General features: G+C 42.0%; 1 protein-coding gene across 1 annotated transcript; it reads left to right on the forward strand.

The window, feature by feature from the left end:
- Positions 1–2,736: 2,736 nt before the first annotated feature.
- Positions 2,737–21,405, forward strand: SUOX (sulfite oxidase). Its single transcript, XM_067463938.1, has 4 exons — positions 2,737–2,879; positions 14,160–14,226; positions 18,089–18,272; positions 18,943–21,405. The coding sequence occupies exons 2-4, from the start codon at positions 14,171–14,173 to the stop codon at positions 20,371–20,373; spliced, it is 1,671 nt and encodes a 556-aa protein (XP_067320039.1). The 5' UTR covers positions 2,737–2,879; positions 14,160–14,170; the 3' UTR covers positions 20,374–21,405.
- Positions 21,406–23,370: the final 1,965 nt, after the last annotated feature.

Genomic DNA, 23,370 nt, shown 5'->3' on the forward strand with positions numbered 1-23,370 from the left:
GTACAATCGGCAAGAAAGTTGTATCTTTTGATGTCTTCCCTGTTGAGTGTTTTTAACCAATAATATAAAACATGTTTAATTTAAAAAATGTATTTAGATACATACACACCTGTCATAACTTGAGGCTCTAACCGTAGCTTGTGCATACATCCTGCACTGCAGTGGAGAATTAGGCAACATTAGGACTGATTCATGACGACAAACAACAGCTGCTGTTGAAGGCAGGTTGGAAAGCTGACACCTGCCAACTTATGAATTTAATGGGGTTTCCTTTGGCAAGAAAAACACCTACACCAGGCACGGGCAAACTTCGGTCCTCCAGTGTTTTGGACTTCAAATCCCACAATTCTTAACAGCCTACCAGCTGTTAGGAATTGTGGGAGTTGAAGTCCAAAATACCTGGAGGGGCAAAGTTTGCCCATACTTGATCTACACTATAGAATTAACACCAACATGGCTGGGATTTGTAGTTTGGGAAGTCCCCAGCACTCTTTGGCTGAGAAGGTTAAAGGCCATGGGAAACTATGACTCCCAGGATCCCACGGCATGAAGCCATGGTAGCTAAAATGGTGTCAAACTACATTCATTCTACTGTGTAAAGGCACCCTGACACAGGATGGCACAAAACAGCCGCTGTTTAAATACAGGTTGGAAAGCTGGCAACTCTACATACGCCTTCAAACTATCATAGAATCAAAGAGTTGGAAGAGACCTCATGGGCCATCCAGTCCAACCCCCTGCCAAGAAGCAGGAATATTGCATTCAAATCACCCCTGACAAATGGCCATCCAGCCTCTGCTTAAAAGCTTCCAAAGAAGGAGCCTCCACCACACTCCAGGGCAGAGAGTTCCACTGCTGAACGCCTCTCACAGTCAGGAAGTTCTTCCTAATGTTCAGATGGAATCTCCTCTCTTGTAGTTTGAAGCCATTGTTCCGCGTCCTAGTCTCCAAGGAAGCAGAAAACAAGCTTGCTCCCTCCTCCCTGTGGCTTCCTCTCACATATTTATACATGGCTATCATATCTCCCCTCAGCCTTCTCTTCTTCTGTCCACTTACACTATTTAAGAAAATTTGAAAATTTTCCTGGTTCCTGTTCCTGGTTTGAAAGTGTTGTTTGCTGTTGTGCTTACTTTGAAAATAAGTCGTTGTACTCCAGAAACTTGATTTTTGTGGCTGCCACAAACTATGTTGAACTGGTGGAGACTTGATGAGATATTCACTGAAAAACTATAGCAAAAGGTGCTGCAGGATGTCCTGTAAAACAAAGGTTTTTGCAGTTTAACAAACCTTTCTCCCATGTTTTTGTGACAGAGCCAATTCGAAACAACATGTATAACCCAGGAACAAAAATGGTGATACATAGTGGCATGGAGACCCCATTAATCATGCCTGCACTGTAGTGACATGAATGCAGTCCAAGCCCACTTAAACTGCCCTGTCTCCGTGCTATGGAATCCTGGGAGTTGTAATTTGCTAGGGTCTTTAACACAGGCATGGGCAAACCAGCCAGTCCCTCTGCAATGCCAGAAATACAACTTAATGATGTAACACTAGAAAATGTTGACCATTTCCACTACCTTGGCAGCCACCTCTCCACAAAAGTCAACATTGACACTGAAATACAACACCATCTGAACTTTGCAAGTGCAGCATTTTTCCTGTTTTGGTTTTATTTTGTTGTAATGTACTGCTGAGCTTGGCCTCATGTAAGCCGCCCCGAGTCCCCTTTGGGGAGATGGTGGCGGGGTATAAATAAAGATGATGATGATTATTATTATTATAGGGAGACCAAGGGGCTTGTTTATAAAGCCATTGTCCTCCCAATCCTGCTATACACCTGCAAAATGTGGACTACCTACAGATGTAATACACAACTCCTGAAACGATTCCATCAGCGTTGCCTCCGAAAAATCCTGCAACTCTTGGGAAGACAGGAGGGGAAATTTCAGCGTGCTGGAAGAAGCAAAGACCACCGCTGGACAGGCCACGTTAAACATCTCTCAAAGCGGTTATTCTACTCTGAACTCAAGAATGGGAAATATCATGTTGATGGACAGGAAAAGAGATTTAAGTATGGGCTTAAAGCCAAAATTAAAAACTGTGGCATTGACACAGAGAACTGGGAAGCCCTGGTCCTGGAGGACGCTAGCTGGAAGTCAGCTGTGACCAGCAGTGCTGCGGAATTTGAAGAGGCACGAATGGAGGGTGAAAGAGAGAAACATGTCAAGATGAAGGCGCAACAAACCAACTCTGAACCACTGGGAAAGTGATGTTCTCACTGTGGGAGAACATGCAGATCAAGAAGAGGGCTCAACAGGCAACTCCGAACCCACCGCCAAGATATTAGACTTGGAGGACCATCATCCTCGGCCTATGAGGGATCACCTAAGACAAGAGGGCCAACTCCCTCCAGGTGTTTTGGACTTCAACTCCCACCATTCCTAACAGCCTCGGGCCCTGAGGGGGGAAAGGTAGGGGCCTGAGTCTATTAGGAATGGTGGGAGTTGAAGTCCAAAACTTGGAGGGAGGGCCCAAGTTGGCCCAGGCCTGTGTTAGAGTGCTGGGGACTTACCAAACTACAACTCCCTTGCAGTTCAACCTGCATTCCTCCGAGAGGGGTTTGGAGGCATGCCGGCCTCCCACCCAAACCCTCGCCAGGGCTGGCCCTGCTTAGCTTGGCGGGGGCGGGGCAGCACCTGCGCAGCGGCCCTCCCCCCCCCTTCTTCCTCCTCCTCCTCCTCCCTGGTGAGCATCTCCAAGGCTGACGTCAGCAGCGGCGGGAGAATCCGGGGCAGCGCGGCGCGAGGTGGCAACGGCAGTGCGCGAGGGTCACACAGAGGCAGACACAGAGAGAGACGTCGGCGCGCCTCTTGACTAAGGTATCTCTTCTTGGGGGCTGAGCCTCCTCTCTTGCGGAAGGGAGGGAGGGAGGGCTGGAGGGAGCCATTAAAGGAGAAGGGAAGAGGAGCAGCAGCAGCTGCTCCAATGCTGCGTCACAGAGAGGGCCCCCCTCCTTGCCAGAGTGGGTCACAAACGAAGGGTTCTTATTATTTTGGGGTCTTTTCAAAAGCATGCCTGCTTGGGCTCCTTCCCTGCCACGTCTGGTCTCTCCTAGAGAGCAGCCTGGTCCCTGCCTGCTTGCTTCCTTCCTTCCTTCCTTCCTTCCTTCCTTCCTTTCTTCCTTTCTTGCAGCAGCAGTTCTGCATTCCTTGGCCGGGTTGCCTTGGCTGGCTCCTCCTGCTCCAGGCTCTGGAAGAAAGGAGCTGCTTGTTGGCCAAAGGCGCTTTCCTTGCCCACAGGGAAGCAAACACCCAACGACTCCCAGGGCCTGCTGCACCCCTTTTACCTCGGAGAGTCCCTTCACAGACCCTTGTCATCACTTTCACCGCCATGGCACAATACTATAATATTTATTTATTTATTTATTTATTTATTAATGCACTTGTATACCGCTAATATCTCAGCCTAAATCGGCGACTCATTGCGGTTTACAACATTTAAAAAACAATATTCAGTTAAAAGCATAAAACACATATACAGTACAAATTATTGGGCCACCAATAACAATCCTATGCATCTCATAACTGGAATCGTAATCCAAAATTCATCGTCCGTGTATAACCAATCCTTAGTCATCACAATTCGTTACAACGGATTAACCGAATGCTTGTTTAAACATCCATGTCTTCAATCTTTTCCGAAACACCATCAGCGAAGGGGCTGATCGTACCTCTATGGGGAGGGTGTTCCAAAGCCGGGGGGCCACCACAGAAAAGGCCCTATCTCTCGTCCCCGCCAGCCGAGCTTGAGAAGCAGGCGGGATCGAGAGCAGGGTCTCCCCGGAAGATCTCAAACTCCTGGTGGGTTCATAGGCAGAGATGCAGTCAGATAGGTAGCTTGGGCCGGAACCGTTTAGGGCTTTAAAGGCCAACGCCAGCACTTTGAATTCAGCCCGGTAGCAGATCGGTAGCCAGTGGAGTTGGCGCAACAGGGGGGTTGTATGCTCCCTGCGCTCCGCTCCTGTTAAAATCATGGCTGCCGAGCGTTGGACTAGTTGGAGCTTCCGAGTTGTCTTCAAAGGCAACCCCACGTAGAGAGCGTTGCAGTAGTCTAAATAGGCACTGTACTTTTACAAGGCCTGCTCTGCCTTGTAACTAATCTCTGCCAAAGAGTGCTGGTGCCTCACTAAAGTCCAGTTCCCAGGATTTCATAGCATTGAGCCATGGCTGTTAAAGTGGGGTCACACTGTGTTAATTGTACCATGTAGATCAGTGGTTCCCAACCTTTTTTTTGACCAGGGACCATTCTCCAACATTAGTACCAAAATGGTTACAAATCCGTTTTTGCTCAACTTTAGATTTAGTTTGGGGTGCTGATTCAGAAAATAGAATTGGATAGACCGCATCAGCTCTAGTTTCTGATTCAGAACATGTGTAATACAATATAATACAATATTGATTTATTTAAAACACTAGCCGACCCCTGCCACGCGTTGCTGTGGCCCACTCTGGTGGTCATGGGAGTTCTGCGTGGGAGGTTTGGCCCAATTCTATCATCGAGGTTCAGAATGCTCTGTGATTGTAGGTGAACTACAAATCCCAGCAACTACAACTTCCAAATGTCAATATTCTATTTCCCCCAAACTCCACCAGTGTTCATATTTGGGCATACTGAGTATTCGTGTAGAGTTTGGTCCAGATCCATCATTGTTTGAGTCCACAGTGCTCTCTGGATGTAGGTTGAACTACAACTCCAAAACCAAAAGACACTGCTTTTCAGTATTTTCTGTTGGTCATGGTTGATCTGTTTGCCAAGTCTGGTTCGATTCCATCATTGGTGGGGTTTGGAATGCTCTTTGATTGTAGGTGAACTATAAACCCCAGCAATTACAACTCCCAAATGACAAATCAATTTTTTGAGTGAAGGACATACATTGGGTTGTTAGGTGTCTTGTGTCCAAATTTGGTGTCAATTCGTCCAGTGGTTTTTGAGTCCTGTTAATCCCACAAACGAACATTCCTCGCAGCCCACTGGTGGTCCGTGGCCCACAGGTTCAGAACTATTTATGGTGCATGTAGATGCACCCTAAGAAAGACATGAACCTCATGGGGTCACCATAAGTTGGCAGTGGACTTGAAGGACTTGAAGGCAATGGTTATAAACACCATTTCAATTGGCACAATGGGTTAACCCAGGCCTGGGCAAGCTTGGGCCCTCCAGGTGTTTTGGACTTCAACTTCCACAATTCCTAACAGCCTATTGTTTGTTATGAATTTGTTGGAGTTAAAGTTCAAAACACCTGGAGGGCCCAAGTTTGCCCAGGCCTGGGTTAAACCCTTGTGCTGCTGAATCTGCTAACCTGAAGGTTGGCAGTTTGAAGCCGCAGGTCTGGGTGAGTTCCCGCTGTCAGCCTTAGCTACTGCCATCCTAGCAGTTTGAAAACATGCAAATGTGAATAGATTAATAGATACCGCTTCATCAGGAAGGTAATAAAGGCGCCCATGCAGCCATGTCTATGGACAACAGGCTCCTCGGCTTGGAAATGAAACAAGAGCACATCCCCATGGCTAGAGTTTAGCATCACCTCCAGAAAGCTGGAGATGAAAGGGGAAGACTGTACCTTTGTTCTTTGTATTTGTGTGTCATTGTTATTCCACTGTAATATAGTAAATTGAATGTTTGCCTATCTGTGTATGTTGTAATCTGCTCTGAGCCCCATTGGGGAGATAGACTGGAATATATACAAAGTGTATTATTATTATTATTATTATTATTATTATTACCATCATCATCATCATCATAATACATCATCATCATCCTCCAGATATAGGGTGTATGTAGTCAGTAGCCATCCTGTTGCCTCTGAATCGATTTGACTCCACTTTGATCTGCCTTGTCCAAATGCTGACAAAGTTTACCTGCTTAGAAGTCTTAAAGCAAGAAAAGATGTCCAACCAAACCAACACCTTGCTGACTTCATCTTTATTGGCCCTGACTTTGCCTTTTTGTTTCTTTTTCCCCCCTCTAGAAACGTAACAGGCAGTGGGTGAAAGTTCCCGGACTGATGTCAAAGTAATGGGAATCTTTCTAACTATGCAATATTTGTCCTTCCGGCTCTTTAAGAGCAGGTCAAAACAGTAAAACATTGAAACATTAAGCTTAAAACAAACAATAAGTGAGGGCAAGATGATATATGGTTCTCCAAATATTCTTAGCCTATAAAAGATATTATACCCGAGCATTATAAGGAGCTGTGGTGGCACAGCAGGTTAAACCGCTGAGCTGCTGAACTTGTTGACCAAAAGGTCAGCGGTTCAAATCCAGGGAGCAAGATGAGCTCCTGCTGTTAGCCCCAGCTTCTGCCAACCTAGCAATTCAAAAGCATGCAAATGTAAGTACATCAATAGGTACCACTTCAGCGGGAAGGTAACGGCGCTCCATGCAGTCATGCTGGCCACATGACCTTGGAGGTGTCTACGGACAATGCCGGCTCTTTGGCTTAGAAATGCAGATGAGTACCATCCTCCAGAATCGGACATGACTAAACTTAATGTCAAGGGAAATCTTTACCTTTACGTAAGCATTAGGAAGAACTTCCTAACGGTAAGTACTGCTCAGGAATGGAATATTCCTCAGGAATGGAATATTATGCTTTAGAGAATAATGGAGGCTCCTTGATTGTGCATTCTTATGGGGTTGGACTGGATGACCCTTGGAGTCTCTTCTATTCTATTATTCATATTTGTGTGAAACCGTGGTCTAAATAATGTTAATGTTTCTGGTCTGGTGACTTCTCCAAATCTCCCCTCCTTTTCTCAAGCAGGGAAGTGCTTTTATCTATAGCCAGCAGCTGCTTGGAGGGAAGAACTTCACTCAGTTCTTTACCAAGAGAGCTCACCATGGACCCTGGCCCTTGTAGAAGGTTTTGCACATGATAACCCTGGTCTCAGGCCAAAAAGATGTCTCTTACACTTCCCGCTTGTTATTAGATGCTTTTAAAATAATTCACCAGAATGAATGAGTAATAATTAAACTTTTATGTCTGCAGTAAACCGTCAGCATTTTAGGTGGAGTGTAAAAAACACCCTCTTGTTATAACTAGGTGTGTTTTCCTGCCTGCCTCAATTGATGGGAAAGTAAATGGCTGGTGCATGACATTTACATCTTAGAAGTGCCAATATAAGGTACCAAACCAGTTTCAGAAATTGTTCCTAGATAGTGTGTTGATGATTAACAAGAAGAAAATCAGGAAGTAGCAGATGAAAACCAAACAAATGTATCATGATGCAATTATGCATACTTCTAAAGAAGTATAGGGTATCCATAAAATCTCTTAACCATTTGTAGATCCCACATAATTTCATAGAATAATAGAGTTGGGAGAAACTAATTATGAGGGCAATCCGGTCTGGCCATCTGTGTTGGAAATAGCAACCATCTCAAGCCTCCACTAGTTATTTGTTATGTATATAATTGCTTACTGTATTGTATATATGTGTGTTGCTTTGCAGTTTTCTTTGTTGTGGGAGGTGCTGCAGACCACGTAATCAGAACTGGGCTTGTTCAGGACTCAGACTCCATTTTAGAAACAGTGCAGTTTAGATTTCAATGCAGGAATAGTGTTTGCCTTTAGATTTCGATGTTGAAAGAGTTTCCTTTGGACTTCAGTAGAGATGTTTGCTTTCAGACTTGAGTAGGTATAGTATGCCTTTAGAAGACTGTAGTAACAATACAGTTTAGACTTCAATGCAGGAACAGTATGCTTTCAGATTCCAGCAGGAACAGTATACTTTAGACTTCAGTAGGAACAGTACGCTTAGAGACAAGACAGTGCTCTGTTAGACTTCCAGAACAGAGAGATGCTTTGGACTATGGACTATTGATTCTAGGAAAGATGCCCTGTGTCACCTACACAGAGAACCTACCTCAAATCCTATCTATAACTAGATTGATAAGCAAAGTACCCGTATGCTGAATACATGAAATTTGTGAGGAAACCAACTATGTTACTTTTAAAGAAGTCTGCTTATTTTTGTCTATTGTTAGCATGATTTAAAGGCAAATATATTTTAAGGGAGAGTTGTTGTTTTGGGGCAACTAAAAGAACACTTCTGAAACTCTGCTGAATACACATACATGCATGCACTGGCATATCTTTGTCCCTAAGAGTTCAAAGAAATATTTAGGATATCAGTTTAACAGCTGGGAAACCTAATTGCCTTGCATGAATGCCATTTTCCCAAAAAGGTTATGACTCTTTAACAGGTCATGCTTTTACCAAGAATTATGGCATCATTTTTCAAAAGGGTATGACTTCTAACAAGGTCATGCCTTTCCAAAGATCCTAAATTCTCCAAAAAGTTGTGGAGATTTCAATTTCCCAAAAGGTCGTGTGACCAGTGGTTTTCCAAAAACCTGTCGGGCAAGAATACACAATCAAAGCACTCCCAACAACCTCCACCACCCTCCAAAGCAACATGTTCCACTGTTGAACAGGAATTTCTTTCTAATGTTTAGCTGAAATCTCTTTTCCTGTACCTTGAATCCATTGCTCCATGTCCTAGTCTCCGTAGCAGCAGAAAACAATCTTGCCCCACTTTCAGTGTGACGTTCTTTCAAATATTTAAACATGGCTATCATGTCACCTCTTCACCTTCTCTTTTTTAGGGTAAGGCATGTGCTCTAGGAAGTTCAAAAAGTAAAGTAGCACAGAGTTTTACCCTTGTGTATATATTGACATGAAGGCAGAGCTTATGAAAGCTGTTTTATAGTTATATAGTTATATCTACTGAAACACTGCACAAGAGATGTATAGGCAGTCATTCCGGTGCCACCCCCTCCCAACGGCATCACTTGGTGCAGTTTGCACCCTCAGTGGACAGGCCACTGCTCTTAAGCCATAGCTTCCATTTCTCTTACCATTTTAGCCAGCCTTCTCTGGACACATTTCCAGCTTGTTAAAATCCACACTGAATTCGAGAGTGTCTAGAAATGAACACATATTCCAGGTGATAGCTGACTATCAGAAGCAATATATTGTGGCATGATTACTTCCTTTGTCTAGACACTATATTTCTATAGATGCAGCCTAGAATTGCATTGACTATTTTAGCTGCTGCATCACAGTGTTGATTCATATTTATTTATTTATCTATTATTCAAACTTATATGCCGCCACTTCCCTGGGGCTTGGAGCGGCTTACAAGAACAGGCTAAAATCTAACACAATTTAAAAACAATTTAAAACAATTTAAAAACAGCAATATTAAAATGGTTGTGTTCTACTAAGGCCCCTTCCACACAGCTGAATAAAATCCCACATTATCTGCTTTGAACTGGAATATATGGTATGTGGACTCAGATAACCCAGGACCATTCCATATAACCCAGAATATCAAGACACAATAACCCCAATATCTGCTTTGAACTTGGTTATCTGAGTCCACATTGCCATATATCCCAGTTCAAAACAGATAATGTGGGAGCTGTTTGGAAGGGGCTCCTTCTACACAGCCCTATATCCCAGAATATAAAGACAGGAAATCCCACATTATCTGAGTGTGGACTCAGATAACCCAGTTCGAAGGAGATATTGTGGGATTTTCTGCCTTGATATTCTGGGATTTAGGGCTGTGTGGAAGGGACCTAAGTCTCCTAGATCTCTTTCACATGGATTGTTTTCAAGTCAGGTGTTACTGATCCCATATCTGCATTTCATTTTTATTGCCGACGTGTTGTATCCTATATTTCTCCCTGTTGAAATCTGTTTTATTAGCTATGGACCAGCTCTCTAAACTGTTAAGGTCTTTTTGTAGTCTGATCCTGTCCTCTGGAATGTTAGCGTCCCTCTCATACAAAATTTGATGTCTTCTATTTTGCTATCCAAGTCATTGTTAAATATGTTAAACAGCACTGGTTTTGGGACAGGCCCCTGTAGCACCCCACTGGTCACTTCTCTCCACGATGAAGGAGAGGAGCCATTGGTCAGCACCCTTTGGGTTCAGCCAGTCAAGTTCCAATCTACTTAACAGCAGCATTGTCCAGCCCACGTTGTATTAACTTATTTGTGAGAATGTCATAGGGAACCTTGTCTGAAATCGAGGTATGCTACATCCACAGCATTCCCTTCATCTACCAAGCTTGTAACTCTATCAAAAAAAGAGACAAGGCGTTTCTGGCATGACTTGTTTTTGAGAAACCCATGTTGGCTTTTTGTGAGCACTGCATTCCTTTCTATGTGCTTCCAGATTGTCTCTTTAATAATATGCTCTAGAATCTTTCCTAATATCGTTGTCAGGCTGACCGGGCAGTAGTTGTTTGGGTCTCTCCCCCCTCCAGGCTGCCTTTTTGAAAACGGAGACACATTTGTCCTTTTTCCAGTCTACTGGATCTTCTCTAGGAATTCTCAAAGGTGTTTGCCCTGAGGTTTCTGAAATTACTTTTGCCAGGTCATTTAATGTCCTTGGATGTAGTTTGTCTGGTCCTAGCAACTTGAATTCATTTAGATTAGTCAGGTATTCCTGTACTGTACTTTTGCCTATTCTATACCTATACATTTCTTGTATTGCATCATCTGCTTAATTTTCCCCAGGTTGAGCAATGTTTTTTTTAGGAGAGGACTGAGGCAAAGGACGTGTTGAGTAGTTCTACCTTTTTCTCTCTCCCAGGTTAGGATTTCACCATCTTCTTCACACAATGACCCTACTATTTATTTATTTATTTTCTTTCACTATAGACACAAGCTCTAGTAAGTCTGTACTTATTCTGTGCTTTAGTTTTTTCAGATTTTCACCCTACATACGATGGCTATTTGTTGATGATTTCCCTGTTTTTCTATTTCTTGTACATGTCCCTTTTAAATCAGTTGGAAGTTTCTAAAGTTATCCACCCTGGCTTCGTGACACATCCCATTCTCCCTGATTACAACTATTTGAAATTGTGCATTCAGTATCTCATTTTAAGAAACTCGATTAGTATTCTTGGCCACAGAATCATAAATAAAGTTTTATTATTATTATTTCCACATTTTGTACAGTGAAATTGTCTACAGAGCAAGTGAGGGATTTGTTGGAACTGATATTCTTAGCAGAGTTTGCCTTCCAACAAATATGGGGATAGCTAAAAACTCCAAATACTGCTACAGCTCTTTTCTGAATGTTTAGTCATCTGTTCTAGGACCGCAGGTACTCAGTTTGGCTTGCGGGTCCGTAGTAGACCCCCTACAATCCCTGGTGTTTCCTCCTTAATTTTTACCCAGGCACCTGGCTTTCAGGATTTACATGATGGACCTCCTCACAGGTGTAAATATCCTTGATATACAATGTTACTCCTCCTCCTTTCTTGTTTGGTCTGTTCCATCTAATAGGTTATACCTCTTTAATACTACATTCCAGTCACAAGACTCATCCTATCAGGTTTTCAATTACTCCTGTTGTTGTTATCATTGTCATCATCATAATATATTTACACTCTGCATGGCACTTTACAAGTAAAAGAATAACAAGATTGTTCAGATTTAAACAATGCCTTACACAAAATAGTTCAGACTTACCTCAGTCTTACACAATGCCTTCAAACTGACAATGACACAACAACATGTAACATGACACAAAAGGGGTGTTAGTATGGAAGCGGATTGAATCTAGCACATTAGTGTTTCTTCTGGATCAGGGCAGTAATCGTTGGACTGGAGGGAGGGCTTTAATTTGTTTCTGATTCATTCCATCAGGTTTCAGTGATGCCTATTATACTTAATTTACTGTGCTAAAAGTTCAAGTTCATCTTGTTTGTTTACAATGTGCATTCTCTGTGCATTATTTGTAAACATCAAAAACCATAGGTAATTTGCCTAGCTGATTATTTAATTTTTCTTCTTCTCACTGTTGAGTTCTTTTTCTTTTTATAACATCAAGGCTGTTATCTCCAGTCTTGAGGAACACCCGCCCTCAAAAATACTGTCTTCCTCTCCCCACATAGCTTAATTTAAAGCTCTCCAGATTTCTGAGTCTTTTAGCAAAAACGTTCCTGCTAATCTCTGTGAGGTGAAACCTATCAGTTTCTAGAAATCCATCTCCGTGAAACCATGGACCTTGTAATCCCTTGTGATAATCTGAAGGCTGTGCTTAGCAGTGTCATTGGTTCCCAAATGTATTGAAAAGGAGACGTAATGATCAATGGGTTGATGAGCCTTGTCCATCTCTCTGTTATGTCACAGTGTTTTGCCCCAAGAACATAGCACACATTTTGATGGGATTTCCTTCTGAATAAACATGGACATACCGTAGTTGCAGTGCATGTCGCAGATAGTGATAGCTGATCTTTGACAAAAGGTGAGAATTGTGCATCTTTCCATGTGTTGTTGAACTGAAACTCTCAGAAGCCATAGCCAATTGCAAATCATGCAGGAAACTATAGTTCAATAACATTTGGAGAGCTACATGATTCCCACTTCAGATCTACTAAAAGAGGGGCAAAAACTTTGCAGTAGGAATTGAGATCAGGACTTCAACTGGGCCAGTTATGTTTAGATTTTGTTGAAAGTGGGCTTTTTTTTAATAATAATTTTTATTGAATATTTTATAAAACAGAACAACGAAAGAGGGGGAACAATGAAAAGAAGATAGAAAAGTAAGAATAAAGAAAAGGAAGCACAAAAAACAAAACAAAATAAAGCAAAACAGAAAAAAGAAAAAAAAAGAAAAAAAACTAAACTACCCTAAACTATTCTAAAATGACTTCCACTCCAACATCAGGATCTTTTCCGTCAACTTCTTCTACTCTTATATATTCTTATCCTCTAATATTTTTCTAAATTTCTTTTCATAATCATAAAAAGAAGTCCAATCTGTTCTCTTTAGCGGTTTCCCGGTATTTCTTCTCATTAGAAATGTCAATTCGTCCATGTCTCTAATTTCTTTAACTTTCTCCAACCATTCTTCAGTAGTAGGTATCTGTTCATTTTTCCAAAATTTGGCAAAAATAATTCTTGCCGCAGTAGTGAAATACGTAAATAGTTTATCTTCATTTTCCTCTACTTTAAGGTCTGAGTCCGTAAATCCTAGTAAATAGTATTCAGGTTTCTTTTTAAAACGAAAGTGGGCTTTTGAGTGAAAACAAAAGGTTGCCACTCATATTTTGTGACTTTAAAGACAATAAAGAATTACACTTTTCTTTGTGTGCTGTATATATGTACCTCCTTGCTTTTCTGTATGATTGTTAGAGCCACGTTTTATTGCTGCAGGAAACACTCTGAATCTCATTCTAACTCAATGTACTTCATTATTAACCAGTGATCCCAACTTTCAGTAAATTGACTATAAGTTACACTGGCTCAAAAGTTTGATTTGGACTTGGATCGAAATCTCTTAACATGACTCATTGGATTTTAAAGTATAAGTTCTTATTTGCTTCTAAAACAGTTGGTGTATAGTGGAACTCTACATAATTATCTAAATTTTGGGACAAGTAGTGGCTTACGTTTCAAACCTGAAAATATTAGAATTGCTAGGAAGTCGTCAATATATCTGCCTCTCTTTAACAAATGCGTACGGTTTTGTTCAAGTCCCTTCATTTGCCAGTTACTTGTAGTCTGGTGATAAACATAATTATTAAATAAGCTATTTAATTCAACGAATAGGTAAAATGGTAGAAAGCTTATATTACTGACAATTGAAATGCTGCCTTCATAAATTGGTTTTTAAAATGCAGCTTACAAATCCATCTGTCCTCTATTTCTTTCCAAAATTATTGGACTTTCTGTCCATTTTTGCTTCTCTTCCTAAAACATGTTGTCAACTCACTAAATTTCTAAAATATCACAGTAGTCCTCAAAGCAAATGCTACCATCTCTTTGCTTTGAAGCAAACTGTGCAGAGAGTAGACACCCTATTTTAAAGCCAAATCACTTTAAAAGCTTTCCTGTGTTTTAAAATGAGATCGAGGTTATGGTGCCACTGAAATTCAGTGGAGCTCCATTAGTGAGATGTGGGGCTGCCAATGTGTTTCAGGTGTGCCAGTACATCCCCATCCTCAGTCCCCATGCACTGCTCCCTTCTACCCTAGCCTTTAATGTAAATATCTCAGAAAGGGAATATATTTCAAGTCTACACCTTTAGCATATGATGTTTAATGCAAGTTCTAACTCCCTCTATTATTTATAGATTCGAGGAAGATGCTGCTGTCTAGACCTAGCCGGAGCGGCCTGGCCACACTACAGAGAACATGCTGGTATGGAAAAATGCCATGTACTTCCATGACATGTGTGTGTGCTGTGAGGAAAGAAAATCTCAATCACCATCAGGGAGCTTCAAAATCTCTTGTCCAGTGCGTCTTGCCAAAATTCTCTGGGCCCAAAATTGTGAAAGTAATTGTACTTACTGTACTTTCTCGGTCTACTGATGCTAGACTTTGTTCCCTCAGATGTTTTGACTTCGTCTCCCAGAATTCTGGCTGCTGGCCATATTGCCTGAGGCATCTGGGAATTGAGGTTCCCAGAGGACCCAAATTTGGGAACCACTGTTTTATAGGACTCATTGCTATATTGATAGATTGGGATTACAAGATCTTGGTTTTTTAAATCATTTTGGGGGGTGCAGTGGTTTGTAACTGAACATGTTTTAATGTTATTTAACTGGATTTTTTTTTAAAAAAATACTGTTTATGTTTAATCCTGTTTAATGTTTGCATATTTGTATATTTTAAATTTATGCTGATGCCTTTATGTTATGCTTTGAATCTCCTGCAGGAGGAATAAAACAAGGAATAAATATAATAATAATAATAATAATAATACTCTAATTCATTTCTAGTTAAGGATAAGATGAGTTCCAATATGGTAGTAATTATATCTTATTGTTTGTGTTTTATTGCTTATTTTATTTTGAGTTGAGGTATTTTATGTTAATCTCCATATGTTGTTCATTTTTATTTCACCTGGTGTTTATTTTTATTGATTTAGGCTAATTTCTGTTGTATATTTATGTGTTTTGTTTTGCACTGTTGTTGTCTTGTAAGCCGCCCCAAGTCCCTCCGGGGAGATGGGGCGGGATATAAATAAAGTTTATTTATTTATTATTTATATACCATATTTATACCCCGCCCTTCTCAACCCTGGAGATTCAAGGCGGCTTTAAACATAGGCAACTATTTGATGCCTTAAAACAATGTACAATTAAAATTAATATTTTAAGGTAGAATTAAAACACATTAAAACATATGAAAACATTACATTCACTCTTAACCATGCTATCTGCAATTGTTGTTGTAGTTGTTGTTGTTACTGTAAGAAGACCACTTGTAAGATACCAAACATATTGTAAGTAAGTAAACTTTATTATGGTCCATGACCAGATCATAACAGAGGGACCCAGTTCTGAGAAACATATTAGGTTTTCTAAGGATGTGAGGTAACACAAATGACACTCTGTCAGTTCCTTTCTGATTTGTTTAGGGAATTTTTTCCACATACTTCTGATAGAAAACCAACTATATTCAATGGAAATTTTTTCATTGGCTACCTGTGCTAATAATGTTACAGGATCAATTTGTGAGTTGAACAGAGGTGAGCAAACATTATTAGACAACATAGTGCTTTTTTCAGAGTTCCTCACAGTTTAAAACCTTCTTTATATTCCTTCTGCTCTTCCTATTCTGCCATTCCCATACATGCGTGCCATTTCTTGCTGGAGGCATGGTGCTAGATCCCAGTAAAGAGGAAGCAAGGAGAACTTTATCAGAGTGTTGTGTGGTTCAAAGAATCCTCCACAGATGCAGGCGAAGCATCAGGAGAAAATGCTGCTAGAACACAGCCATACATCCTGGAAACCACACAACACCCCAGTGATTCTGGCCATAAAAGCCTTCGACAACTTTATTGAACTTTCCTAAAAAGTCTCTCCAAGTATTTGTCTTGGCTCCTTGCCTAGTCTCAGGTGGACTCTAATCTTATCTCTATGTGCATCCCTTTCCCTTTAAGCGTAAATTGTGTCTGTAGGATTGTGTCTGGGAGATCCCTTTCCTTCGCTATCTGACTTCTTCCCTCTCACCTTGAGTAAGGCAAAGAATTAATGATTAATCACCAGCCCTTTAAAGTGGAATTTCAGCGCCAGTGCTACCAGCACCTACAATCCCATGCTGAGAATCCAGATACAGCAAATGTGCTAACAGAAAGAAATACATTTTTAAAAGAAGGAATGTATGTATGTAATCACATTGCCTATTTTTTATGAGTTATTCTGATTCTGGTTTTGTTTTCCTCAGAACTGGAATTGCAAATAGATGAGGGAAAGACAATGTTAAGAAATAAATGCTTTTTGCTATTTTTGAAGGGATCAAAATCATGCAGCTGTATGGGTTGCTGGTCTTCTATCCCACAGGACTTGACACCTATTTCTGAAAATCTTAGAACAAATTTTGGGCTTGTTTTTAGAAAACAGTGAAATCTACAAAGTTGCCTTATTTTAAAATGTTGGTTCATCTTCTTAGAAGATCTTCACAATTGTGACTTGGGAATGGAGGCACATAGCCTAAATTGCCAGCCAAAATTTACCTAGGTAGCTTGTTTATGATCTTGATTGCCTTGAATAATTAACTTTGTTTAGACACAGGAAAGCAGCTCTTAGGACTCTGCTGTAATTTGTAATAGCTTCTCTTTTCACTCCCATCCCATCCTGTTGTATTGCTGCAACGTGCATTTTGTGTGACACCAGTCTTTCCAAATATGACACAGTGTTTTTAAAGAACTGGGAGTCACCACCTATTGTCCTTTTCCGGTCTGTTTCTTCCTGTTTCTTTCCCCACCACTTCATCACATTGATTAAATACCACTGAGTCAAACACTTTAGAAGAGGTAACCCACTGCGTTCATCACATTAGGTTGGGTTCAAGTGTAGGGTAGAGCATTCTTTACGTATCTAAAGTGTTGGGAACAGCTTTCTTTTCATACATATCAGGAGCTGGTATGATTTATCTGCTTATTGTAGATCACAGAGTCAGAAAGGAAGCATCTTTAAATTGAAAACAGACAATTTAACTGACAATTTAACTGTCTATACTTCTTATGCAGTATTGGCCATGCAGATCAATAGCTCAGCTAGTGAAAAGGAGGGATTTTTCAAACTATGACTTCCAGAATCCCACAGTGATGATAGCTAGGAGATTCTGAGTGAAGTAGTCCAAAAAACCTACAACTGCTCCCCCAAAATCCCTTTTCTCAAGTTCTGTTGCAGAGATTTCCTTTTTGTGTGTGGCAACTGCTTTTCAGTATCCTCCTTGAGTCCATCAAATGCTGTTATTTCCTTTGACAGCTGGCTAAGATAGTTCCGTGTCTCATTCTTTCATCTTCAGGAAGCCACTGTTTAGGAGTGTTCCTTATTAGAAGTCATTGGACGAGTGAGCTTATTAACAAAAGAGTAACTTATCAGCAGCAGCCTTACCCAGCACCAGTAGCCAAGAGTGATAAAAAAGAACAAAAAACACACAGACCAATGCTATCTGTTCCTTAGGAGGCTTCTCTTTATAGCAAAACAATATGGTTGCACTATTTACAAGAACAAGGTTTCCGTAACACAAATAAAGTTCTTTATACTTCCTTCTTTGCTTCCACACTGGGCTTCATTCTCATGTAGATAAAAAGCTTCACTCTCACAGAGCCTCTTCTAACACTAAACTTACACAGGAGCTTCACACAACAGCCTTCACACTGGAGCTTTACACATGAGGCTTTCAACCTGGGGCTTCTCTCACCGAAGCCTTCTAACACCAGGCTTCTCTCACACTGAGACCTACTAACTGAGGCCTAGCTCACACTGAGGTTTATCTCACAGTGAGGCCTCTTAGACTGAGGCCTCTTCATATTGGGCAACAAACACAGAGGTTTACTAAGCTACAGGCACACCTACTTATATTGAACTGCAGCTTTTTCTGAGTCATTGTATCCATTTTACCATTTCAGTGCTTGACTCATATTTTTGTAATTAAAAATACCTAGTTAATTTTTAATATTTCTGACAGAAGTTGGAGTGTCTTTGCCATTTTTGTGAAGTGTAGCAGTATCTCCTTAAGCTGCTGCTTTTGACTTGTTTTCTTTCAGGTTGCGAGCTATGGCTCAGAGGACCTCCCCGGCACTCCACTTCGCCTGGACCCGCTTCCACTCCCACAACACGTGGAGCAAAGCTGGTGGCCCAAGACGCAGGAGGCTCATGGGAGCAGCAGTGGTGGCTGGAGCTGGGTTGGGCATAGGGACCATCTTAGCCTTTGGAGATCAACGTCAACAGGTGAGTGGGGTAACTGGGGAGAGAACTGGGATGTGACCAGACCTTATAAGAGTTGCTTTTTGGACCCCTTCTCCCAGAATTCCTCCAATCAGCATAGCTAATGGCTGGGAAGTTTGGGACACTGTACCCCATAAAAATAACCTTTTCAGGATGTGGATGTGACCAATAAAGAGTTGTACAAGTGATACTTGCAGTAACTGAGGAGCTAGGGGGCAGTTTTACATCTACATTTTGGTGGGTTAGTTATGTAAAACAGTGTGGGATAAGTTGGATTCAGATTTATGTGTTTACAAGTGACTGAGTTTTCATCCCATTTTCCACACAGCAACCCCTGTATTGCCACAAATAGGTGACTGTGGATCCTCCTAAAGTGCAGAGAGAAAGGGGGATCAGGCTTCGATGTCTGGAGCTGCAATGACAAAAGGCACTTCAGCACAGATTTCAGAAATTCTGTCTTCTCTGCTTATCGAGCAGGGTTCACACCCCTCTGTGGCCTTTTTCAGAGAGATAGAGGGACTTGTGGGAAAAGCAGGGGATGCTAGAAATTAGTGGAAAAGTATGCTTTCTCATTGTCTAGTTTTCTGAATCCAGACATGCTTTTTCATTGTCTAGTTTTCTGAATCCAGACAATGGACTGTTGCTTTGACTTATTTTCTACCTTCCCTCACAGGCTGCCAAGGCTGAGGCCCCAGAGTCTGCATCCGAACCCCAGTTTCCTACCTTTACTCGGCAGGAGGTTTCCCGCCACAACAATGAGGCCAGTCGGGTGTGGGTGACCTATGGCAGTGATGTTTTTGATATCACAGATTTCATAGAGCAGCATCCGGGAGGAAAAAGCAAGATTCTCCTGGCAGCCGGTGGTGCTCTGGAACCTTTTTGGGCCCTCTATGCTATGCACAACCAGGAACATGTGCTGGAGATCCTCCGGGGGTTCAAAGTAGGGCAGTTGAGCCCAGAAGAGCCCCCCCAACCCACCCCGGGAGATCCTTACGCCGACGATCCTCCACGCCACCCTGCCCTTCAAACCAACACCTTAAAGCCCTTCAATGCAGAGCCCCCTCCAGAGCTGATCAGTGAAAACTACTTGACTCCCAACCAGCTCTTCTTCAAACGCAACCATCTCCCTGTGCCAAAGGTGGACCCTGCTACCTATCGCTTGCATGTTAGGGGTCCCCGTGGGCGGACCCTGTCTCTGTCCCTTCAGGACTTGAAGAAGAAGTTCCCAAAGCATGAGGTGACCGCTGCCTTGCAGTGTGCTGGCAATCGTCGGGCAGAGATGAACTCTCTCAAGAATACCAACCGGCTAGGCTGGAACATTGGGGCGATCAGCAATGCCCGCTGGGGGGGTGCCCGGCTTCGGGATGTTCTGATGCAGGCTGGCTATAAGCAAGATGATGAAGGGCATGTCTGCTTTGAGGGCCTGGACAAGGATCAGAGTGGCACTGTTTATGGGGCTTCCATCCCCTTTGAGAAAGCCATGAGCCCTGAAGGGGATGTCCTGTTAGCTTATGAGATGAATGGAGAAGAGCTACCTCGGGATCACGGGTTCCCCCTCAGGGTTCTTGTGCCAGGCATAGTTGGTGCCCGTAATGTCAAATGGCTGGCCAAGATCACTGTGAGTCCAGAAGAGAGCCCAAGTCATTGGCAGCAGAAGGATTATAAAGGATTCTCTCCAGGAGTGACATGGGACACAGTGGATTTTTCCAAAGCTCCTGCCATCCAAGACATGCCTGTCCAGTCAGCCATCACTGAGCCAAGCGCACAGACTGTCATCAGGCCTGGGGAGCTCACAGTGAAAGGTTATGCCTGGAGTGGAGGTGGACGAAGGGTTATCCGTGTGGATGTTTCTCTGGATGGTGGAAAGAGTTGGCGTGAGGCTGAGCTCATTGGGGAGAAGCAGTTGCCTGGCCGAGCTTGGGCATGGCAACTCTGGCAGCTGAATGTTTCCGTGCCTGATGGCACCAGGGAGCTGAACATTGTCTGCAAGGCTGTGGACACCAGCTACAATGAGCAGCCTGACACAGTGGGGCCTATTTGGAACATTTTGGGAGTGCTCAACAATGCTTGGCATCGAGTACATCTCCTCGTGGATGAAGACTAAGCATTTCGCTTGTGCCTTGTCACCTGGAACAAATGAAGCATCGTGGATTCTTGGCTGCTTCGTGCCTTCCTCTTTCTTCGGGGATCTCTCCCTGTAAGGAGCCTCAGAAGAAGAGCGGAGATCTTCCATGGGGTCCTGTGACCTCTCTGTGTTCTTCCTTGTTTACTGTTAGTGTAGCTTCTGAGAGCAGTGGTGGCCTTCAAAGAAGAAATAGCTTTTCCTATAGACAGGAAACCTTCCTTCCTTGGGAATATAGGACTGATAACGTGCTTTGTCAAAAACAATACCAAACAAAAACCCCTATAGGCAAAAGGGTTGGCAACTCATGGTTCTTCAGATGTTGAATGTCACCCCCAGCTTTCCTGGTTGTTACTTGTGCTGGCCAGAGGACACAGGCTGCCCACCCCTACAGTAACCAGATGTACACACACTGCTGATTGGTTGTCTTTTCTTTTTAAGGCATTGTGACTTTGTCTGCATTCTGTTTTGGGCTATACAACAAAAGGCAATCAAAAACAAGCTTCCGTGACAGTGAGGTGGTGACTACGTTCTGGTTTTTAGTCCAGACTTTAAAAGAAATATACAAGGTGTAGAGCTTATTTTGGGGTAGGGTTCGGCACCTTATTGAACTCCTGTAAACTGGACAGAAATGTGGCATGCATTCACCATCCCCACGGCATGGAAAACAGATGCCACTACCCAAACTTGTAGCACTTCCATTCCCAGTCCATTTTGTCTCCTTATTGTCTATATTTATCTTTCAGTTGAATGCTGATCTACTTTAATCCTCCTCTGTTCAATGCAAAGTGAGGCATTTTGTCTGTAGCATTTTTAGAACAATCTTGAATATTTGTTTTTTCCCCCCTCAGTGCTATGCTACAACAGGAGCTGAAACCTCCTGGAAGTCTCTGTAAAAGCACAACAACACTATCTTCTGGGTTTAGCAAGTAGAATATAGCCTCAAGGAAATGCTGTTACTACCTCTTTCTTCACCTCTATCCTTTCAGAAAACACTTTAGTCACAATCTCGAATCTGTTATGCTTTTTTTTGTTGGTTTGTTTTTTGTTTGTTTTTTGGTTCAGTGGAGAAAAGGAAGAAGTCCGGAAAGCTTAGAAAGCTTCCCTGTGCCCGATGTTTTCAGACTAGGACCCCATCCCAACCTGCAAAATATAGGGATTTTAATGTAATTGGAGGACACCCATTTGGAGAGAGGTCTCTTTGGAAGATTGGGCAGAAGAGGGAATTTCAGCCCTGGTTGTGAATAAGGGCACCTGATTATTTAGTTCTCCTTTGTCTCCAAACAGAGAGGTCCTGCCCCACACTTTAGATAAGCTCTGTTCTGTGATGAACTTATTGTTGAGTATGAGTCTTTTTTTCAAGGTTGGCAAAAAAAAAAGAAAGGGAAAAAACTACTGATGGGAGAATAGGAACAGGAGCGAAGAAGAGAGTAGCAACTATATCAGTGAACCTGGGATTAAAGGAATCTTGTCTATATCTAATGAAGCAGGTTAGAGGCTGGAGAAGCTGACCCTCACAATGTGTGTCAAGAGTTTCCTAGAACAATTCCCTGGACTGCTCTGATTTCTTCTGCTGTTACTCATTTCCATATGTGTAACTTAAATAATTTACACTCCATCCTACTATGAGCATTTTGTGGCTTGCCAATACTTGCTTACTGCCATGTCTTCCAATGTGCTCTTAAAATACTATTTTACAACAATTACTAAAGTATTATTTTATGCCAGTAAGTTATTTTTAGAGTAGATAATAACATTTATTTCAAACTAGGTTGGGCAACTTTAGTGTACCCAGAGTCCAGTGTAGGTCTCTTAGAACCAATCTTGATGGCAAAATGGTAAACACCATGAAAACTAGCAGGAAATTCTGGTTTTAAGGGTTTTCCCCAATTTGCATATAAATTCCAGCAACATCTTTGCAGGCTTGGGGGAGGGATGGGCACATGCGGCCTATAACTCACATGTTTCCCAAGCCTCAATTAAATATCATAAAATGCAAAACCATGCCATACATGAAGCAATACAAAATCAAGCTGAATTCAGAACTAAATTTGTGCATGTTTTTAAAATGATTTGGGAAACTGAAATGTTTCTACCCTGCCACAAAGAGATCACATGGTTGAAAGAGTCATGCCCAGGTGGATTGCCATAACAGAGAAGGATCTACTCTTGGTGTACTTGGAAGGGCCCCTCAAGAAGAACCTCTAACAAAGGCAGTGTTGTGGTGGAAAACCCTTCTTCAGATGGTCCCGTGCTGTCAAAGTCAATATGAACTTGAAGTGTACTTGGAAAAGGATCAGATACTAGTCAGTGTCTCCTGTCTCTGCCCCACTTTTGCCCTGCCAAATTGCTGTGTTGTTTTCCATCAGACTGGGACACAGTTGTGGTTGCATTTTTTCCAAGCAGATCTTATAGCTCTTTTATGAAATTGCTGTGCGACTGTAGGCATATGCAAGAAGCAAATGGTTGGAAAGATTTTGCAGAATTAATAAGAACTTTGTTTGCAGATTACAGGAATGCTGGCACCACCACATTTATGTGCCAGTTACCTTGCTTGCGGGTTTGAGAGCAAGGAGGGAAGTGGCAAAGAAAGCATCTTGATAAATGGGTTAAATGTACTGGAAATTATAAAATGAGGAAAAATAAGAAATTGGGAAAATTAACAAATTCAAGTTTGGAAACTCTGTGCTTTAGCTTGTATATATAATTTTCTTACAAAATTTGCCAAGCTTTGAGGACCCATTTTAAGCCAGGGGAAAGCTTTCAAGCTGCTACAAAAGACTTTTGTGTTACTCTTTCAGCCTTTTCTTTATTTGCTGTTTCCCTCTGCTGGTCATAGTGTGAAATATATTCATCTCATTCATTTTGAAAATTACATAATAGCCTGTTTGCACAGACATGGCAAAGCTAAGTAAGATTCCTTCTTCCTGTCTTCTTCCACAAAAATGATGTAGGAATGCAGAAAGGCAGAAACATTAA

This window comes from Anolis sagrei, chromosome 2 (genome assembly GCF_037176765.1).
Source record: "Anolis sagrei isolate rAnoSag1 chromosome 2, rAnoSag1.mat, whole genome shotgun sequence".
Taxonomy (NCBI): Eukaryota; Metazoa; Chordata; class Lepidosauria; order Squamata; family Dactyloidae; genus Anolis; species Anolis sagrei.

Coding starts and splice junctions, on each gene's coding strand:
- SUOX (XM_067463938.1), top strand. CDS start 14,171: ATGCTGCTGTCTAGACCTAGCCGGAGCGGCCTGGCCACACTACAGAGA. Junction 14,227..18,088: donor ACACTACAGAGAACATGCTG/GTATGGAAAAAT, acceptor GTTTTCTTTCAG/GTTGCGAGCTATGGCTCAGA. Junction 18,273..18,942: donor TTGGAGATCAACGTCAACAG/GTGAGTGGGGTA, acceptor CTTCCCTCACAG/GCTGCCAAGGCTGAGGCCCC.